Source organism: Convolutriloba macropyga, chromosome 2 (assembly GCF_964194025.1).
Source record: "Convolutriloba macropyga chromosome 2, txConMacr16.3, whole genome shotgun sequence".
Taxonomy (NCBI): Eukaryota; Metazoa; Xenacoelomorpha; order Acoela; family Convolutidae; genus Convolutriloba; species Convolutriloba macropyga.
Window position 1 is genome coordinate 14,077,004 of NC_134469.1, and position 19,296 is coordinate 14,096,299.

The window sequence follows — 19,296 nt, forward strand, 5'->3', positions numbered from 1 at the left end:
AATTCGAGCTCAGCCTTGAGAAGCCTTCGGCAATTCGAGATCAGGCAATTTGAGCTCTAATTGACTTAGGGTTCCGAGAACTATACTCTAACATATACTTAGAGAACGGGCAAGTTGTTGGAGTACAATTAGGTGTTTAATGTTCTTAAGAGCCTCCAAACATATTTATGTCCACTTATACCAGTCCCCATCCCACCTATACTCTTTCGACCTTTACCTCGGCCCCATACCCCAGGGCATCACCCAATTACCCCATCCCGCTTCAACCCCCCCCCCACTACCAAAATCACAAACTAAGACTGTGTCTGCATTTTTTTTTAAATACTTGGTATAGAATTGCTCGCACTCTAACTTGCACACATACCCTCGCCCCACGCTTCTATCCATCCCCGAATTCGCCCCCTTCCCATTGCGGAGCATGCGTAGATGCGGAGCATGCGTAGGAAAAAAGCATAAAAACTGAGAGTGGAAATTCTTTTGTATTATAGTTGTTCAAAAGCCGCGAAGCAATAGTGGCTATCATTGGGAACAACGTGGTTCTTTCACAATCCAAAAATTTGATTGTATTGGTGCTCTGTCTTTCTATACAATCATCCAAGATTTGGATTGTATTGGTGCTCTGATCTTTGATCCTTCAAAACGGGATAAACAGGTAAAACCCAGTGTGCAATAAGTTTAATTAGAAACCCTAAGGTAACTTCAGTAGTCTGTTAAGTGCTTAAAGTGCTGAAACCGCCAGGAAAGCCAAAATTCAAGGTTAAAAGGTCATTTTTAAGGTATTTTTGGGCTCAAAATGGGGCAAGTTTTCACGTTTTTTTAAATTATTTTTCGAGCTTTTTGTTTGGTTAGTCTTGAATGGACTTTTGTGAGAGTTGGTAGAGGTCTCTTTCAAGTTATAATTACTTGCTATGGCCATCATATTCACGAAAAATGAACCTAATTTTTTCAAAAATTTCAAGTTCTTTGAAAATTTTTTTGTCATTTTTTGAGTCTCACAAGCCTCTAGTTGCTATAGGCAATTGAATGATATTCAACATTTCAACATCACGAATTTTTTGCAATTCTTTGATAAAAATTGAAGTCTTTTGTTTCTAAAATTTTTTGTCATGTTTCTGGTTTTTCAATCTTTATCAGCCAATGCACTTTTTCAAGGCTTGACATTGTGCTAATGGATAGCCTCTGGGGATATTAAAATGGTTCTGAAGAAATTTTTAGTCAAATGTTTAGCAGAAATTTCACCAAAAATTCATTATAATTCGTAATTTTCATTTTTTTATTTTAGTCATTTTCAAAGTTTATTAATTGATACGGGTCAATAAAACTTTTTAAGCCTAGCAGATAGATTACTGGACAGGTTCAAGAGTGGTTTCGAACTTTTTAATATTGCAAATTAAGAAACCTTCTTTAAATTCTCTATTTTTATTGAATATTTTTCATATTTCTCAATTTTTGGCCAATAAAGCTCTTTCAAGGCTTGTGCTTGGAATAGTAGTAGGTATATCAACCGGATCAAATTTGGTTTTCAGGATTATTAGCATCAAGAATTTTACCAATGTTTTTATTCTTGTTTGGTTTAACTCTTTTTTGTTTCTCAAACCAAACTATTCATTCAATTCTTTGGATTTTATTTCAGGACTTGTCTTGCTATTACTGTCTTGCTTTTTTTGCTATGTTTTCACACTTTTTTCATGACTTTGAGCTTTCAAAATGGGATAAACAGGTAAAACTAATCGGCCATTGGATTTCAGTAAAGCACCTTAGCCGCGTTTTGTATTTCTTCAAGTAGAATGGTGAAGCTAATTGGAAGGCCGTAATTACAGGCTAAAAGCTGATTTTCAGGAGTTTGTGAGCCAAAAATGTTGCATTTTTTTGCGTTTTTTGTCATTATTCGATTTTTTTGTTTGATCAGTCGTCTGAAATTGAGATTTATAAATGTTGATATAATTTTTTTTGCAAGAGATAGTTACTTCTTATGACACTTTTGTGAGCTATTTGATTTGGTACTCCAAACTAAAGGATGCAGATTTATACTAATCTTTATAATTTTTCAAGTTTTCTGAAAACTTTTTTTTTCAATTTTTGAGTTTTGTCAGCTTTAGGTGCCGTGGAACCACCTTTAGGTTTCATGAAAGGTTACTGCATAGTTTCTATTGGCACTGGAATGATTTTCAACATCTTGAAATTATGAGCTTTAGCAGTTTTTTGATAAAACTTTCTAAATTATTCAACTTTTACTGTCATTATTTAAATTTTTCCAGCCGCTCGGTCAACAAAGCTTCCTCTGGGGTATGATTTTAGGTCACTGAACGTTGTTTTGCTACGGATTGGTTCATATCACGGTTCTGGCAATTTTTTTAGACTTGCAATTTTGAGCATTTTTTCTGAAAACAAAAGTTATGTTAGAGGTTTTTCAGCCCCAGTGGACAATGAGCCTCCTCTAGGATTTGATAATATGTTATTGCCTGGTTTCTAGTGGTAATGTAATGTTTTTCAACATTTTATTATCACAAATTTCGGCAATTCTTTTAAAAAATATTGCAATTTTTTTCAAATATTTGACATTTATTGTCATTAATTAGGTTTTTTTGAGCTGCAGGGGCCAGGCAACCTCATCTGGGGTTAAATAATAGTTACTGAAAAAAATTTATTCGCATTGGATTGGTTGTCAAATTTTTCGAAAGCTTTTGAAAAATTTTGTTTTTCTCTAGCCCCAGTGGGCAATGAACTTCATCTAGGATTTGATAATATGTTATTGCATGCTATCTAGAGGAAATAGAATGATTTTCAATTTTTTTATGTCATGAATTTTAGTAATTTTTTAAAATAATTTGCAGTTTTTTTGAAAATTTGTCAGTTTATTTAGACCCAGGGGCCAGGTAACCTCCTCGAGGGTTTGATCGTAGGATACTGCTTGGTTTGTATAATCAACGGAATGGTATCCTACTTTTTTTTATCTTGCAAGTTTTGTTTTTTTTGTCATAATTTTTGAGATTTTGTCAATTGTTCTGAAAATTATCGTATACCAACTTTATCGATCTTTAAAAACCAGTGACAAATTTGCTTGGATTGAATTTGGGTTAAAAGATAATTTTGGAAGACAATAAAAGGTTCTAAAGATATTATTAGAACTAACTTTGCAATATATTATTAAAAACTGAATTTTTCAAATTTTGTGAAAATTTTTACCATTTTTTAGTTTATCGATCTTCATGTACCAATTAATTTTTTAAGGGTGTCGCTGATGGGTTACTGGTCCGATTCGGGAAGCAGGCAACAGAAATGATTGTGAACATGATATCTTCGCAAAATTTGGAAAAAAATTGCACCTTTTCGGTTTAGTTTTCCCATCTTTAGTTTTTCCATCTTTAGTGGCGCCAATGAACCCATTTGAAGGCTTGTGCCTAGGTTAATGATTATTTCTATGTGGACAAAGTTTGACTTTCACGGTAAAAGTTTCAAGATTTTTAGCAATAATTAAATTTTTGTTTAGTTTTTTTATCGTTTTGTTTTCTCCACTGATGGGACTGTTTGCCTTTTTGTCTCCCAACAATAATTGATACGCTTGTCAGATGCAGTAGCTCTGTCGTTCGCAGTTTTTAATTCTAATCGTTGGATTGTTTTTCAGGACTTGTCATGCTATTTCAGCGGGCATCATGTTTCATTAGAGGCCCTAAGCCACGTTTAGTAGAAGTGCCGAGAGTAGTAGGTCTTAGTGGTAGGCATAAGTTGTCGAGAGTGGTAGGATAAAGAGTTCTTCAGTGTGCCAAAATTACTGGGAGGCCAATCTTCAAGGTTACAGGCTCATTGTACGGAGTATTTTAGCCCAAAATTTTGCCAAATTTTTTCGGTTTTTCGATTTTTTTTTGGTTTTTGGACTTTTTTGTTGGACCAGTTCCAAACAGAGTTTTATAAAAAATGATAAAGAATTTTTGCAAGACATAATTAATTTTTGTGTCCATTTTATGAGCAAAGTGTGTTTTGGTAATCGAAAGATAGCACGCATGTTATACTAATATTTACAATTTTTCTTTTATTTGTTTTGAAAATTTTTGTTTTCTTTCAGTTTATTCAGCCCTACTAGCCAAGGAACGGCCTCTATGGTCTGATAAAAAGTTTTTGCGTAGCTTCTAGTAGTAAAAGAATGGTTTTCATCATTTTACGTCACAATTTTTTGCAACTTTTTTAAATGAAACTTGACATTTTTTCAATTTTTTTTCGACATCTAATATTTATTTCAGTTTTGCTAGCCAGAGGGGTCGAGAAACCGCCTTAACTGTTCGGCAATATGCCTAGTTTCTGGTGTCAATTGAATGCTTTTCAACATTTTTATAGGATAATTGTTAGCAACTTTTTAAAATGCTTGAAATTTTCTCAAGTTCTTCTAAAATTGTTGTCGATTTTTGAGTGTTTCCAGCTTCAGGGGCCGGAAAAACATCACATAAAGTCTGATAAAAATTTTATCTAGAGCTTGAAATTACAATGAACTTGCAATTTGTTTTTCATTTTTCGAAAATATTTGTCTAGCAAACATCTGCTAGTTTGTATTTGCAGAATTGCTAGGGACAATACAATGTTTTTCAAATTTTAGTATCACAAGCTTTGCAATTTTTTCAGAAGTTTTAAATTGTTTTCAAAAATATATGAAATTTTCTTATTGCCTTGTTAATTTTCTGTTAGCCGATCTTGTCGATATTTATTAGCCAATGAATCTTTCCGAGGCTTGAAATTGGGTTACTAAATAGCTTCTGAAGAGAAAGAAATGGTCCTGAAGTAATTAACATCTAAAATTTAGAGGCATTTAACTACAATTTGCAATTGTTTGGAATTGATTGATGTTGATTCATCTTATAGGTTTATGAATTGTTGCCGGCCATTGGCCAATGATACTTATTTTAGTCTTGCAGATTTTTTAATTATTTAGCATGTTTCAATTTTTGCCATTTTTGGCCAATAAACTTCTTTTAAAGACTGTGCTTAGGGTAATGGGCAGGTTTAATTCAATCAAAATTGGCCTTCAGTGTAAATGCTTCAAGACTTAAAGCAATAAATATACTTTTGTTTCGTTTGTTAGATTTCATTTTCTCCATTTTTAAAATTTTTCTTTTTTTATTGCGTTGTTCAACTGATCTTCTGTTCAGGCACTGTAGTTCTAAATTTTTCATTTACTTCTTTGGATTGTGTTTTAGGACTTGCCATGCTATGTTTTTTAATTGGTTTCCAACGTTGATTCTTGCGACCATTGACTTTTCCTTTTCATTGATTTCTACTACTTTGCAGTTAAAACTTGTGTGCGAGACGTCATTTGTTCTGCTTTTAGATCAATTGCATTACTTATTATTATTATACTTATCATTGCTCACTAGAAAATGACCTGTGAACTCACTTATTGAACGTTACATTGTATGAAGATTTAATAGTCAAAGATCAATGTGTGCATCTAAGTAGTGTTTAACGTATATGCCCTAATTCTTGAGTAATAGTCTTGAGTTTTTGATTTCAAATATTAATCTTGCAAAAGTTTTATTAGGGCTTCTTCCTTCTAGACCGTATGTGTCTCATAACAACGACAATCCGATACTAACTCAAAAAATCTATCAAACCTATCAAAGGACTGGTGGTCAAACTGTCTATCTTACTTCTTTATTTGTTTCCATTCAATGAAAAGCCGCAAATGTCTGTCGCTGTTATTGTGTGGCAATCTACCGGCTATGTTCGTTTTTGTCCACTTTCTGTTGTCATAGCAACTGCTTAATCATAGTAATAGTCGAAACCTTAGATAACAGTTAAAAGTACAGTAATATTCATAAGATATGAGTAAAAAGTGGGAAAAACACCAGCAGCCAAACCATCACTCAACTAAAGAAACCTTAACAAACATTTTTTCTTCCTATAACTCAGCATAAACTTGCAAAATTAACTTCTCTTGAGCAGTAAAATAACGAGTTCCTATGTCTTGCATTTAAATAATCTTGAGCGGTAAATTGTAACTGTGTCTTGATAACGCCGTTATCAATAAAGAAAAAAGCTGTTGCTTAAAAAACGAAAAAAGTGACTCTTTCACGTAGTAGCAGGAACCTCGATAAGCAGATGCAGACCTACTCAGAGCAGCCGCGACAAAGAGACACAGCAAGGACATAATAATATAGAGAACAGCGATCGGCGCTGCAAACTCAAAGCATTCTATCAACAGATACAAAAATTTGAGAAACAATTTCATCATGTGCTTGAATTGTGTTCTCCATGAAATATTCCCTCATGGCTTCACCGATCAGATAAACCTGAGTAAACATACAAGCATAACTGCCACGGTTTTAAAAATGAAATAGAAAACAAATAAACACGATTAACTTTTGATGACGATTGGTCACGCAAGTCAACACCATCATGTAGAGAGGGTTCCGGTTAAACAGACGGTCAAGAAAATTTTGTTTACGACCAACCCAGCAGCAGCAGTCAGCTACCCAGCCTTAAAAAAATTTCTTTAAATTTAACACAGTTGAATGTCCAGAGTGATCAAGCATGTTTCTGGCTTCCGTGCATCGACTTAATAGTCCTGAATCCAAAAAATGAGTCACTTGAAAACGCTCTTTTAAGTGGCAGAGCCAAGTCGGCGATATTGGGCATGGATTACTTGGGGGTCTTTCTACACTAAGCTTGGTCACAACTAAAATGGAAGTTTGGACGTCCACGCCTGATCGTTGACGCCCAGCTTGAGACGTTGCATAAACAAAAGCCTACAGCAGCACATAATTCACGTGCTCTAATATATTACTCAACAACGATAAGCAATTCGGTTAACGCTCTGAAACAATAAATTTATGGTGGCGACTTTCAATAAAATGCAACGCTTTTTCTTGCGATAGAGAAGTTGCCTCGAAATCTCAAAGAGAAATCGTGGCTTTAAGTGGGTGATCGACAGGAAGATAAACAGGATCTGATTCTCCGTGAAAAGTGGTTAGGAGGGATAAAAACGTGCAAGAAGGATTCTCAGCGTTAAAAGAAGAATGCAAATAAGAAGACAGTCGCAATAAGAAAGGAATAGGAACGATACTCCAAGATATCAATTTTCAGTGCGGGTTGCAACTTAAAAGAAACAAAGCAACGCAAAGCGATCAATATCATCTAGCTGATGGCACCTATCTCATTTGGAACTGCCAAAATTTTAAGAGCCCGTGTATTAACGATTAACAAGTGGCACTGAGGAAGCAACGCTTAGGTTATGGATGTATGGGGAAGAAGACACGCAATCAAAATTTTTGTAGGCAATGCATGCGGTATAAAAGGATGTACCAAAAGCACAATCGGTTGCTACACTCGGATAATCAAATGGGTGAGGACAGTCAAGCAGTAAACGTAAGCGCAGCAGTGATAAATCAAGGGAACCTAGTTATGAGTTTTATTTCGATAGTTTTAGTCTCAATACTGAACGGTGGCAGAAAGCTAAACACATATGGTTTCCTCGAGAGTGGATCAACGGTGTTATTGATTGATCAAAGCATTCAAGAAAAGTTGCAGGCCCAATGCACCCATGTTTGGTTTAAAATAGCTGGCATACATGGAACGAAAATTCATAAGCCAGAAAAGGATTCTGTAAAATTAAAGGGACTGCATTCAAATGTTAATTCGATTGAAGCATTTAAACACCCATCATTTTCAATGGGCAGTACAAACTATGACTAGAACAAACAGCAACAAAGTTTCAATCACTTGTTTGTTATTCCAAAGACCAGTTTCAAATTAGTTGAAGTTGACATCATTCAAGGGCAAGATGCCTACGAACAACAAAAAGTATTAGACTTCAGTATTCGAATAATGAATAAAACTGTCTCTATCAACCTAATGGGATTTGAATTGACAGACAGTGGACCCTTGAAGGGTGAGAGACGAAAATTGTTTGCAACTTTCCCGGCACAGAAGACGTGAAAAAGGACATAAAAATCTATGCTTCCAAAATCAAGGTAGTCAGTCAGTCAAAGAAGGAACTGCAAGCAAAAAAGATGTTAGAGACAAAGACAAAGTTTAGGGGGAGCCGTATGAAGTAAGAATGCTGTGGGCTGAACAAGTAACTACAGCTCAGTCTTGGGTCACCTTTACAAACAAACAAAGGATTATTCAAATATCATTTTGGACAGATTCCGAAAGGAGTATCTTCCAACTTTGAACAATAAAAAAAAAGAAACAGCGAATCAGATGGAAACCGGCACCAGGATGACCTCGTTTAGTTGATATCACACGTTCTGACGGTTGAATTCGATCAGCAAAGATTCTAACAAAAGATGGAGTCTACAGGAGGCGTTGTAAAGATGGAGTCTTGTTTTTTCTTGTTTTTCTTTGAGCAGTGGACCATTTGCTTATTTGTTACAGTGTCATGCATCTACAAATCATTTGATCTGCAATTCCATTGTTGCAAACCCCAGCTTCTGGTAATTCAATGCGTGAGAACACAAAGACAAAACCCAACATCAGTTAAGTCTTAAAAATTTTAGTATTAGTAGGTCATAGACATTTATTTTCCTTTTTTCTCTACCGGATTGAACTGGTATAAAAATAGGGACTATAGTATTGTGTGAACCTGTCGCTGTCCTGACTGAATTAAAATGTGTAGTCAATCGACCCTTGAATGGCAAGAGAAGCAAATTTGTTTGCCACTGCGCAGGCACAGGGGACGAGAAAATGGCAGACAAAATTCAATCCGGGTAGGACATAGAAACCTATGCTTCCAAAATCAAGGCCATCTGTCAGTCAAAGAAGGAACTGCAAGCATGAAAGATGCTAGAGACAACAAAGAGAATTACGGGAGATCAACTTGAAGTGGGAAAGTTGTGGGCTGGACATGAGCGAAACCTATCAAACAATTATAGCCCAGCCTCGGATCAGCTTTACTAACAAAAAGAGCTCACTCGAATCTCATCTGGGACAAATCCTGACAGGTGTATCTTCAAAATTGGAACATTGAAAAAATAAAACAGCGGATCAGACAATAACCGGCACCAAAGAGACCTTGTTTAGTTGATTGCTCTCAGTGACAAACGAGGGTACTACAAAATTGGTTGTATTAAAGAATCAATCGCATCTTCTGATGGATCAAATCAATCAGCAATGATTCTAACAAAAGATTAAGTATTCAGAAGGCGTCGTAAAGCTCGCTCCAGGACTACTAATTGGAGATTATGTTTTCACAAATGAAAACGGGACCGGGAAAACTCAACCTCTTTTGTATAAACTGTTCATCTTTGTTAAATTATTGTTGTCATAGGATATGTTTAGTAATAGCAATAGTCTCAGTTTCAGTTATAGCAACAAGTACAGTAACTGTGACGTGATATGAAAAACGGTCTAATGACATTAGCAACCCAACAAACACTCACTTAAAGCATCCTTAGAAAATGGCTTTCTACCTTTAACATAACAAAATTTTGCAATAAAATGTCTTGAGCACTAAATAACAAGTTAATGTGTATTGCGTTTTAAATATTCCTGTGCAGTAATTTTTTACTGTGTCGTTTATTGAGTTTTTTAGCGTTAAATAATTTGATTATCTGTTACTGTGTCCTGTATCTAGGAACCATTTGAGCTACAATGCCATTGTCGTGAACCCCAGCTTCTGGTATTTCAATCCGTGAGAACACAAAGACAAAATCCAACATCAGTTAAGTCCTAAAATTTTCAGCATCTTTTTTTTCTATCGGATTAAACTGGTATACACACAGATATCCCCGTATTGTGTAAACCTGTCGCTGTCCTGATTTAGGATGTGTAGTCAGTTGAACGGCGCAATTTGATCAGCAATGATTCTAACAAAAGATAAAATCTACAGGAGGCGTCGCAAGGCTCGCTCTAGGACTACCAATGGCAGAAGATGCTTTCACGAAGTAGAACGGGACAGGCGATTTAGGTGCTGAACTTGGGAGGCATTAAAACAGAGGAGAGCGGAAAACTCTTTTGTAATAATTGTTCAACATTGTGGACTTGTTGTGGTGATAGGAACTGATTAGTAATAGCAATAGTCTCAATTTTTGTTATAGCAACAAGTACAGTAACAGTCACGTGATGAGAAAAAGGGCAAAAAAACTAACAATTCAACAACCACTCAACTAAAACAGCTTTAGCAAACGGCTTTCTTCCCATAACGAAGCAAAATTTTAACAAAAAAAGTGTCTTGAGCAGTAAATTACGTGTTACGGTATCCTGCGTTTTGAATATTCTTGAGCAGTAAATTGTAATTGTCTTGATAACGACGTTATCAATAAAGAACCAAGCTGCTGCCTAAAATATGAAACAAAGTGAAACGTTAACGGAGTCTCAGCAAACTGGAAAAGCAGTTTGAGACCTGCTCAGAGCAGCTGCGACATAAACAAGAAAACTGTGATATTACAGAGCGAAAGCTTAGCCAAACCAATTGAGAGGTTTCCTGTGTCAAGAAGTCTCTTGCACGGTTTGTTCAAACTCTTGTAATTATTGTAGTAGCTGAGGTTGCGGAGCATAAGTGTTTGCGCAGCACGCGTAGTAAAATAGAAGCAGCAAAACTGAGAGGGGAAAACTCTTTTGTGTTTTGTTAGTCATTTATGTCATTTGTATTGTCATGGCAACTGCTTAGTCATAGTAACAGTCCCAGTTTTAGTAATAGTAACATGTAGTGATAGTCACGTGACGCGGAAAAAAGGGGAAGTAACTCTAGGACCCCAAAAGCACTCAACTAAAGAAGCCTCAGCAAACGGCTCTCTTACGATAACTTAGCAAATTTTTGCAAAAAGAAAGTGCATTGAGCACTAAATAACGTGTTACTCTCTTGTTTTAAATATTCCTGGGAAGTAATTTCATACTGCGTCTTTTTTTTAAGTTTTCTAAGCATTAAATCAATTGATTGTTTCTTACTTTGTCCTGTATCTACGAATTAATTGAGTTGCAATTCAACTGTTGCGAACCCCCAGCTTCTGGTATTACAACACTTACGTACAAAAAGCAAAGCCAACATCAGTTAAGGCTTAAAAACTTTATCATAAACAGGTCTTTCACATTTATCTTCGTCCTCGATTTGTTTCTCTATTGGATTGAACTGGTAAAAAAATTGAGATACTGTATTTTGTTATCAGTAACAAACTCGTTCAATTTGATACTGAAAAAAGTTAAAATTAGCAAATAGTAACGAGCTGAATTGTAATGCAACGGTAAGAATACAGCGGATATATAGTTACAAAATCAGACTGCGAAAATAAAATCTAGGGTGGCGTATAGCTTTCCTCGTCGCAATCGAGAGCGACCGTTACAATTGTTTTCATAGTTTTTTTTTAAAACGGTAACCCATGCGGCAAAAATTGAATTAACACTGAGAAAACATATTGAAAAAATCCGCAGACGCAGTAAGGAAAGCTATGCCTATTTTGATCAGGATTGCAAAACCAGCGCTCAATAAGCAAGAGTTTCGCATCAGAAAGGACTTATCCCACAAATAATTTGTAGGATTATTTCAGAGAAACTCCATTAAATGCATTGATTTTTATACTTGTTTATACAATTTTAAGTTTTTGAACATGTCGTTTCGTACTTTAACATAAATCTCATAACAGCTCAAGAAATCAGACAATACTTTTAAGCAAACGGCAGCTCAGTTTGCATTTAGTTTATGGCCCTTATACAATATCTTTTGAAAATCAATATACGTCAACAAAGTTTCAGAAAAATTTTAAGTATCGAAATATGAAAAGTATATATATAAAAAAGAAAGAAGAGCAAACTGAGAGGGGAAAACTCTTTTGTGTTTTATTAGTCATTTATGTCATTTGTATTGTCATGGCAACTGCTTAGTCATAGTAACAGTCCCAGTTTTAGTAATAGTAACATGTAGTGATAGTCACGTGACGCGGAAAAAAGGGGAAGTAACTCTAGGACCCCAAAAGCACTCAACTAAAGAAGCCTCAGCAAACGGCTCTCTTACGATAACTTAGCAAATTTTTGCAAAAAGAAAGTGCATTGAGCACTAAATAACGTGTTACTCTCTTGTTTTAAATATTCCTGGGAAGTAATTTCATACTGCGTCTTTTTTTTAAGTTTTCTAAGCATTAAATCAATTGATTGTTTCTTACTTTGTCCTGTATCTACGAATTAATTGAGTTGCAATTCAACTGTTGCGAACCCCCAGCTTCTGGTATTACAACACTTACGTACAAAAAGCAAAGCCAACATCAGTTAAGGCTTAAAAACTTTATCATAAACAGGTCTTTCACATTTATCTTCGTCCTCGATTTGTTTCTCTATTGGATTGAACTGGTAAAAAAATTGAGATACTGTATTTTGTTATCAGTAACAAACTCGTTCAATTTGATACTGAAAAAAGTTAAAATTAGCAAATAGTAACGAGCTGAATTGTAATGCAACGGTAAGAATACAGCGGATATATAGTTACAAAATCAGACTGCGAAAATAAAATCTAGGGTGGCGTATAGCTTTCCTCGTCGCAATCGAGAGCGACCGTTACAATTGTTTTCATAGTTTTTTTTTAAAACGGTAACCCATGCGGCAAAAATTGAATTAACACTGAGAAAACATATTGAAACAATCCGCAGACGCAGTAAGGAAAGCTATGCCTATTTTGATCAGTATTGCAAAACCAGCGCTCAATAAGCACGAGTTTCGCATCAGAAAGGACTTATCCCACAAATAATTTGTAGGATTATTTCAGAGAAACTCCATTAAATGCATTGATTTTTATACTTGTTTATACAATTTTAAGTTTTTGAACATGTCGTTTCGTACTTTAACATAAATCTCATAACAGCTCAAGAAATCAGACAATACTTTTAAGCAAACGGCAGCTCAGTTTGCATTTAGTTTATGGCCCTTATACAATATCTTTTGAAAATCAATATACGTCAACAAAGTTTCAGAAAAATTTTAAGTATCGAAATATGAAAAGTATATATATAAAAAAGAAAGAAGAGCAAACTGAGAGGGGAAAACTCTTTTGTGTTTTGTTAGTCATTTATGTCATTTGTATTGTCATGGCAACTGCTTAGTCATAGTAACAGTCCCAGTTTTAGTGATAGTAACATGTAGTGATAGTCACGTGACGCGGAAAAAAGGGGAAGTAACTCTAGGACCCCAAAAGCACTCAACTAAAGAAGCCTCAGCAAACGGCTCTCTTACGATAACTTAGCAAATTTTTGCAAAAAGAAAGTGCATTGAGCACTAAATAACGTGTTACTCTCTTGTTTTAAATATTCCTGGGAAGTAATTTCATACTGCGTCTTTTTTTTAAGTTTTCTAAGCATTAAATCAATTGATTGTTTCTTACTTTGTCCTGTATCTACGAATTAATTGAGTTGCAATTCAACTGTTGCGAACCCCCAGCTTCTGGTATTACAACACTTACGTACAAAAAGCAAAGCCAACATCAGTTAAGGCTTAAAAACTTTATCATAAACAGGTCTTTCACATTTATCTTCGTCCTCGATTTGTTTCTCTATTGGATTGAACTGGTAAAAAAATTGAGATACTGTATTTTGTTATCAGTAACAAACTCGTTCAATTTGATACTGAAAAAAGTTAAAATTAGCAAATAGTAACGAGCTGAATTGTAATGCAACGGTAAGAATACAGCGGATATATAGTTACAAAATCAGACTGCGAAAATAAAATCTAGGGTGGCGTATAGCTTTCCTCGTCGCAATCGAGAGCGACCGTTACAATTGTTTTCATAGTTCTTTTTTAAAACGGTAACCCATGCGGCAAAAATTGAATTAACACTGAGAAAACATATTGAAACAATCCGCAGACGCAGTAAGGAAAGCTATGCCTATTTTGATCAGTATTGCAAAACCAGCGCTCAATAAGCAAGAGTTTCGCATCAGAAAGGACTTATCCCACAAATAATTTGTAGGATTATTTCAGAGAAACTCCATTAAATGCATTGATTTTTATACTTGTTTATACAATTTTAAGTTTTTGAACATGTCGTTTCGTACTTTAACATAAATCTCATAACAGCTCAAGAAATCAGACAATACTTTTAAGCAAACGGCAGCTCAGTTTGCATTTAGTTTATGGCCCTTATACAATATCTTTTGAAAATCAATATACGTCAACAAAGTTTCAGAAAAATTTTAAGTATCGAAATATGAAAAGTATATATGTAAAAAAGAAAGAAGAGCAAACGCATTGTCGTGATGTTGCTCATGAACTATAATTTAAAATGCATTGAGGGTGAAACAAAGACGGTTCACTGTTCGAATCTTGTCGTCTATGTTTATGCACCACACTTTTATTTTTAGCTCTTCGATAAAATCTTTGTCCTACTTTCTGTGGTTACATGTTCAAATCAGTGCATCCAAATCTCTTTGATTCAACCATTTTGTTCATAAGATACTGAAAAATCACAATCTTACATTCTTCATCTGCACGTTTTTGCGAGTGGGTCTATTAGTTAATTACCTACTAAATGATATTCAGTTGATTTCTGGTTTTAGCGTGTGACCAATTTCAGCTTAATTGAGGGGGGAGGAACTATATACTCAATTGGGTTTTTTTTGTTCAGACAATTTTGACCGATCCATATACATTCGTCGTACAGAGTTGTGAGTGGCATCATTAAAAAGCCCCTCCAGCTTGGAATACGGAATTAAAAAGATTTCGAATTTCGTATTTTAAAGTGAGTTATTGAGGTTTGATGTTCTGTGAAAAATAGACGGATTTCCGTTGCTTTTTTAAAAACATTTTCCGAAAATTTGCCTAACAATTTCGTCAATTTTGATAAAAGTTATTTAAAAAATTGCTAACAGTAGTACTGTTGAATTTTTTAGAAACAAAAAAAGCATTGTTGACTATTTTCATATAACTTTTCCGGCTGAAATTTTGGCTAAATTTCTCAAAAATCAGCCTTTTTCTTAAAAATTGACCGAAGTAAGCTTTTTAGTCCATTTTGATTAAATTTACAGAGAGCAAATACCCCAAAAACAACAAACACGATCTTTGTAAACTACAAAGGGAGCTAGTTTTACTTCCACTTCCATTGAGAGTACTCTACAAACAAAATTTAGACTTTTTTGCTAAATTTACTTTTTGATTATCAAAAACGCAGCTTTTTTTGATGTTTAAACTAACAAATTAACTATATCAAAAGCATTCGAAACAATTTAGTGTTCTAAAAGGTTGAACAGCAAAAGCGAGGCTGGTTTTGGTCAAATCTTGTACTGTTACAACCAAAAACATGATTCGGATTATAATCAGTCGGCCTTATTTTGAAAAAAAAATCGAGCTTTTTTATAATAATTAAAGATCAGAACAATTCACATCAAAGCTCACTGTTGGTAGGTCCTACACAGTTTTAAATTAATGAATTAATTTTCTTTACTCGAAAGATTATGCTCGTTAAGACTTTTAAAGTCTTTGCTTTTTAAATGAACAATGGCTTATTGAACTTCGCCACTACTTTTCTTTTAATTTGGTCAATTTGTAGCTTAGTGTCAGCAAAAGGTCCTGAATTTTTTATCTTTTTTGTGGTATTGAGCGTTAAGTTTTGGTTTTCTGTTAAAAGTCTTGAAAGAAATAGATTATGGTTTTATCGGCTTCGACAACCCTTTCTCGAAGAATTTGTTTGAATTTTATACAATCGTCGTTATCTGTCGTTTTTAATGTGTCTTTTTAGTCGTATGAATTTATCTGGATAATTACAGGTCTCATTGGAATTTCATGAAGGAATAAAACAGCCTTTATTCTGATTTGAGTAGATAGCTGATGACTTTCTAACAACAAAGTAGTAATTTTTTTCAGAAAGTTGAATAGGTTTCCTGACACTTGAGAATGAAAAAGTATCGAAAATTGGCAAAAATTTAGGAAAACTTAAAAATAAATCGCAGATTTTATCAAAAAAATGCTAGAATTCGACACATTGAATTCTTGAAAACCAATCCACTCTTACTAGAAACTAGGCAATGCCCGATTATCAAACCCTAAAGGAGATTTCCTGGCCCCTGAAAGCGGAAAAACTCAAAACATGATGGAAATTTTCAAAAAAACTTGAAAAAATTGCGAAAATTAGTATCATTTTGCGTGCTTGTAGTATCAAAACAAATATCTCATAAAAAGGTCAATACGAATAATTTTATCTCGCAAAACTTGTCAACAACTTTTAAAAACTTCAATCTAAATATCATAAAAAAACTAAAAAATATCACACAAAAGGTGAAAAATTTCACCATTTTGAGAAAAATAACTCCTCAAAATGACGTTAAATTGAGGCCATCCGAGCAGCTGCACCACTCTAATCACTTGAAGGACTAATAACGTTCATTTTGGGCCTATAAAGAAACTTAATAACCGCTGGGCTTTACCTGTTTAACCCGTTTTGAAAGATCAAAGTCATTGAAAAATGTGTGAACACATCTTAAAAAAAACAGCGCCTCCATACAATTCAAATTCTTTGAATTGTAAAAACTCTTTTTAACGCTGTTTAACTTCGCATTTTTGTTCTTTTGCCACCTATTTGTTACTCAGTTTCGTTAATTACAGAGCTCATATTACATTTTTGTTGTCGTGGAAGTGTGCAACTGTACAAAATCATTTTTTTAAACAATTCGTAATGAATTTACTTTCTTCGGGACATGTTTTTTGCACAAAAAGTAAACTATCTCTTTGATTTTTGTCTACAATTAATGTTCTTCTTGTAGACGTAGGATAAATTCCGAATAATTACAGATCTCAAGTGCCTGCTTTGGACAAATAGACCAACTTATTTATTTATTCCATTTTGTGGCTAACGGCTTTCATGACTTTGATAATTGTTTTTGAAAAAAACAAAAACTCTTAATTAATTTGGCGCTTGTTTCATTTTTGGTCTACTTGTTACCCTTTCTCATTAATGAGAAGGCATATACCACAGTTTTAGCGTTCGAGGACGGCTCATTTGAACATTTTTTGAGGGGCCAAATATGGCCTTTCGGATTCGACAGCATTTTCTCGCAAGGTTTAATTGAATTTACTTTGTTGTCTCTTTTTGTTCTTTTTGTAAACAAAAAAATTGATTATTAACAAGTCTTATTGCCCTCCTTCAGAGGCTTATGTGATCATAAACATATTGGACATTTTCAATTGCCATCTATTGGTTTTCCTTGCTTTGAAATTGTTTTTAAAAATTTTAGCCAATTTTCTTTCTTTGCTGTATTTTCTTTTGTCTTATTGCTTCCGAGCTTTTCTATAGAGTGGTCTCATATTTTTTCTAGTGAAGTACAAACCATTTTGTTAATTTGTTTTTTTTATCCGACGCTATTTTGAGTTTGTTAGTAGGTTTTATAAATCGGACAGTTTTGGATGTTATTAATATTTGTAGTTATTGTTGTTAGATTTTGTTGTTCGTCTTGACTTGCTTTCTTAATAATGAGTGATCTTATCAATCTGATGCGGCATTTTTTTTAACTCCAATGAGTTATTTGCGTCGGAGGCTATCTTTGTTCATACTTTTTTTTGGAAAATACTTGAATTTTTGGGGTTTTCAATCTGTTCCTCATTTGAGACATTTATTCCAAAAATGTGGGTGAGCGGGGTCGGAACTTTATGTGCAAACGCATATTACAGAGCCTCCTTGTTCTCTGACACGTAATTAAATCCTGGTTAGTTGAATACCTCAGTTTGCATTAAGTCGATGGCTATCCATTTCAATAACCGTCTATGCAATCTTCTGTTATCTTTTGTTAATTTTGAAACTGGTGTATCAAAATCTAAAAAAAGTTTTATCCTTGCAGATTTTTTTTGACTAACAGCATTATTTATCGTTATGAGACATTTTTATCGTCCCGATAAAAACGGTTGGAGCTTTAAAATTTAATATGACTATGACCCTGATCGACCAACTACTGTAAAAAGTCCAGAACTGAATTCGAACCAAACTTACTTGCAAGCCTAGTGTGATAACCAACTGATCTTAAGCTCTCAAATTTGGGCATCTCTTATAACCCGCTCTCACGTTCTTACTTGTTTCGCAAGGCTTCATTTCTCTAGCGAAGTATTCGTTGAACAAGTAGAGCTTCTTGTCAATCTAATCTGATGCACAATTTACATTAGGTTGTTTTGTCAATCTTCTAACACTTAGCGCGATAATGCTACAGCAAACTTTTTTTCGTTCATTCCGATTTGAAAGAATACTAGCTAAGGTGCTTCTTTCGATGAAAATGTTTCAAAATGACAAAACCTGAATAATATTTTGTCGCTTTCATCGAGAAACGGACTGTTGCTATTTAACTTATAGCAAATAGAAACGTCTACTGACTTTGACATCTAGCCTCTTTCTAGGTTTTCATGACTATGCACGGTTCCAATGATCACCACACAGTAGTTCGCTTAATTCTCGAAAGGTCAAGCATCAGGGGGAAAAACATTTGAAAAAGTAATATAAATTAGAACATTAGAAGCTTTATAGACAATAATAATAATAAATCATAGAGAGAGAGAGATACTCAGTCGCTTTTGGCCGAAATATTAGGCATCTAACTAATACTGAGTATAGAATCCTGAAGGTTATAGCCTGAAATTGTCTATCAGCCAAAGAGGACAATTATTCAAATTAATGTAATGATAATACTAAACATCAAATTTAGTCGACAGAAGAATATTGTCAGAAAATCCGATTAATTTCACTCAAATGTACGTGTAAAAAAAATTGCACGCACGATTTCTTATTTATTTTAAGCAGCGTTTCAGATATATGCTCAACTCTTCAGTGTGAAAATCTGAAGTTTTGTAAATACAGAAAGCACAAACGAGACATATTGCAACCGAATAGAGAAAAGGAAACAGAAAGAAATCAATAAAATGAAAAATTATAGATAGGTATTCAGAATAGGTAACTAACTTCAAAAGAAATAGTTTACTAATTTCCACGAAGGCGATAATAAAAAAATAGTTATCACATAGATACCGACTTAAACTCGAAACTCTGAAGCACTTGAGGACAAGATTGGAGACAGCACTGTGTAAAAATAGTAAATTGCAACTGGTTAAAAGTCCAGTTGTGTCATGGGCAGGTAAGACTTTTGGTCGTGTCCAGCAGTCAGAGTAGGACCGAGGCTCAGCCAAGGTCGCTTCTCTTGACTAGCAAACGGACGTAGACTCAAAGAGGTCATACCTCGAAATCAAGTCACTACATCAACTATTCGAGTCTCATCCACTCGGAGTGGATGAGACTCGAATAGTTGATGTAGTGGCTTGATTTCGAGCATGAATTTTGGCTGCGTCCGTTTGCTAGTCAAGAGAAGCGACCTTGGCTGAGCCTCGGTCCTACTCTGACTGCTGGACACGACCAAAAGTCAT

At 34.6% G+C, this 19,296-nt stretch overlaps 1 protein-coding gene across 1 annotated transcript in view; it reads right to left on the minus strand.

The window, feature by feature from the left end:
- The window catches only part of LOC142334826 (carbohydrate sulfotransferase 1-like), a 64,133-nt gene extending 44,837 nt beyond the window's left edge, over positions 1 to 19,296 (minus strand). Inside the window, exon 1 of the mRNA XM_075383151.1 lies at positions 19,268 to 19,296. Within this exon, the coding sequence (XP_075239266.1) occupies positions 19,268 to 19,296 (29 nt within the window). The remainder of the gene's footprint in view (positions 1 to 19,267) is intronic.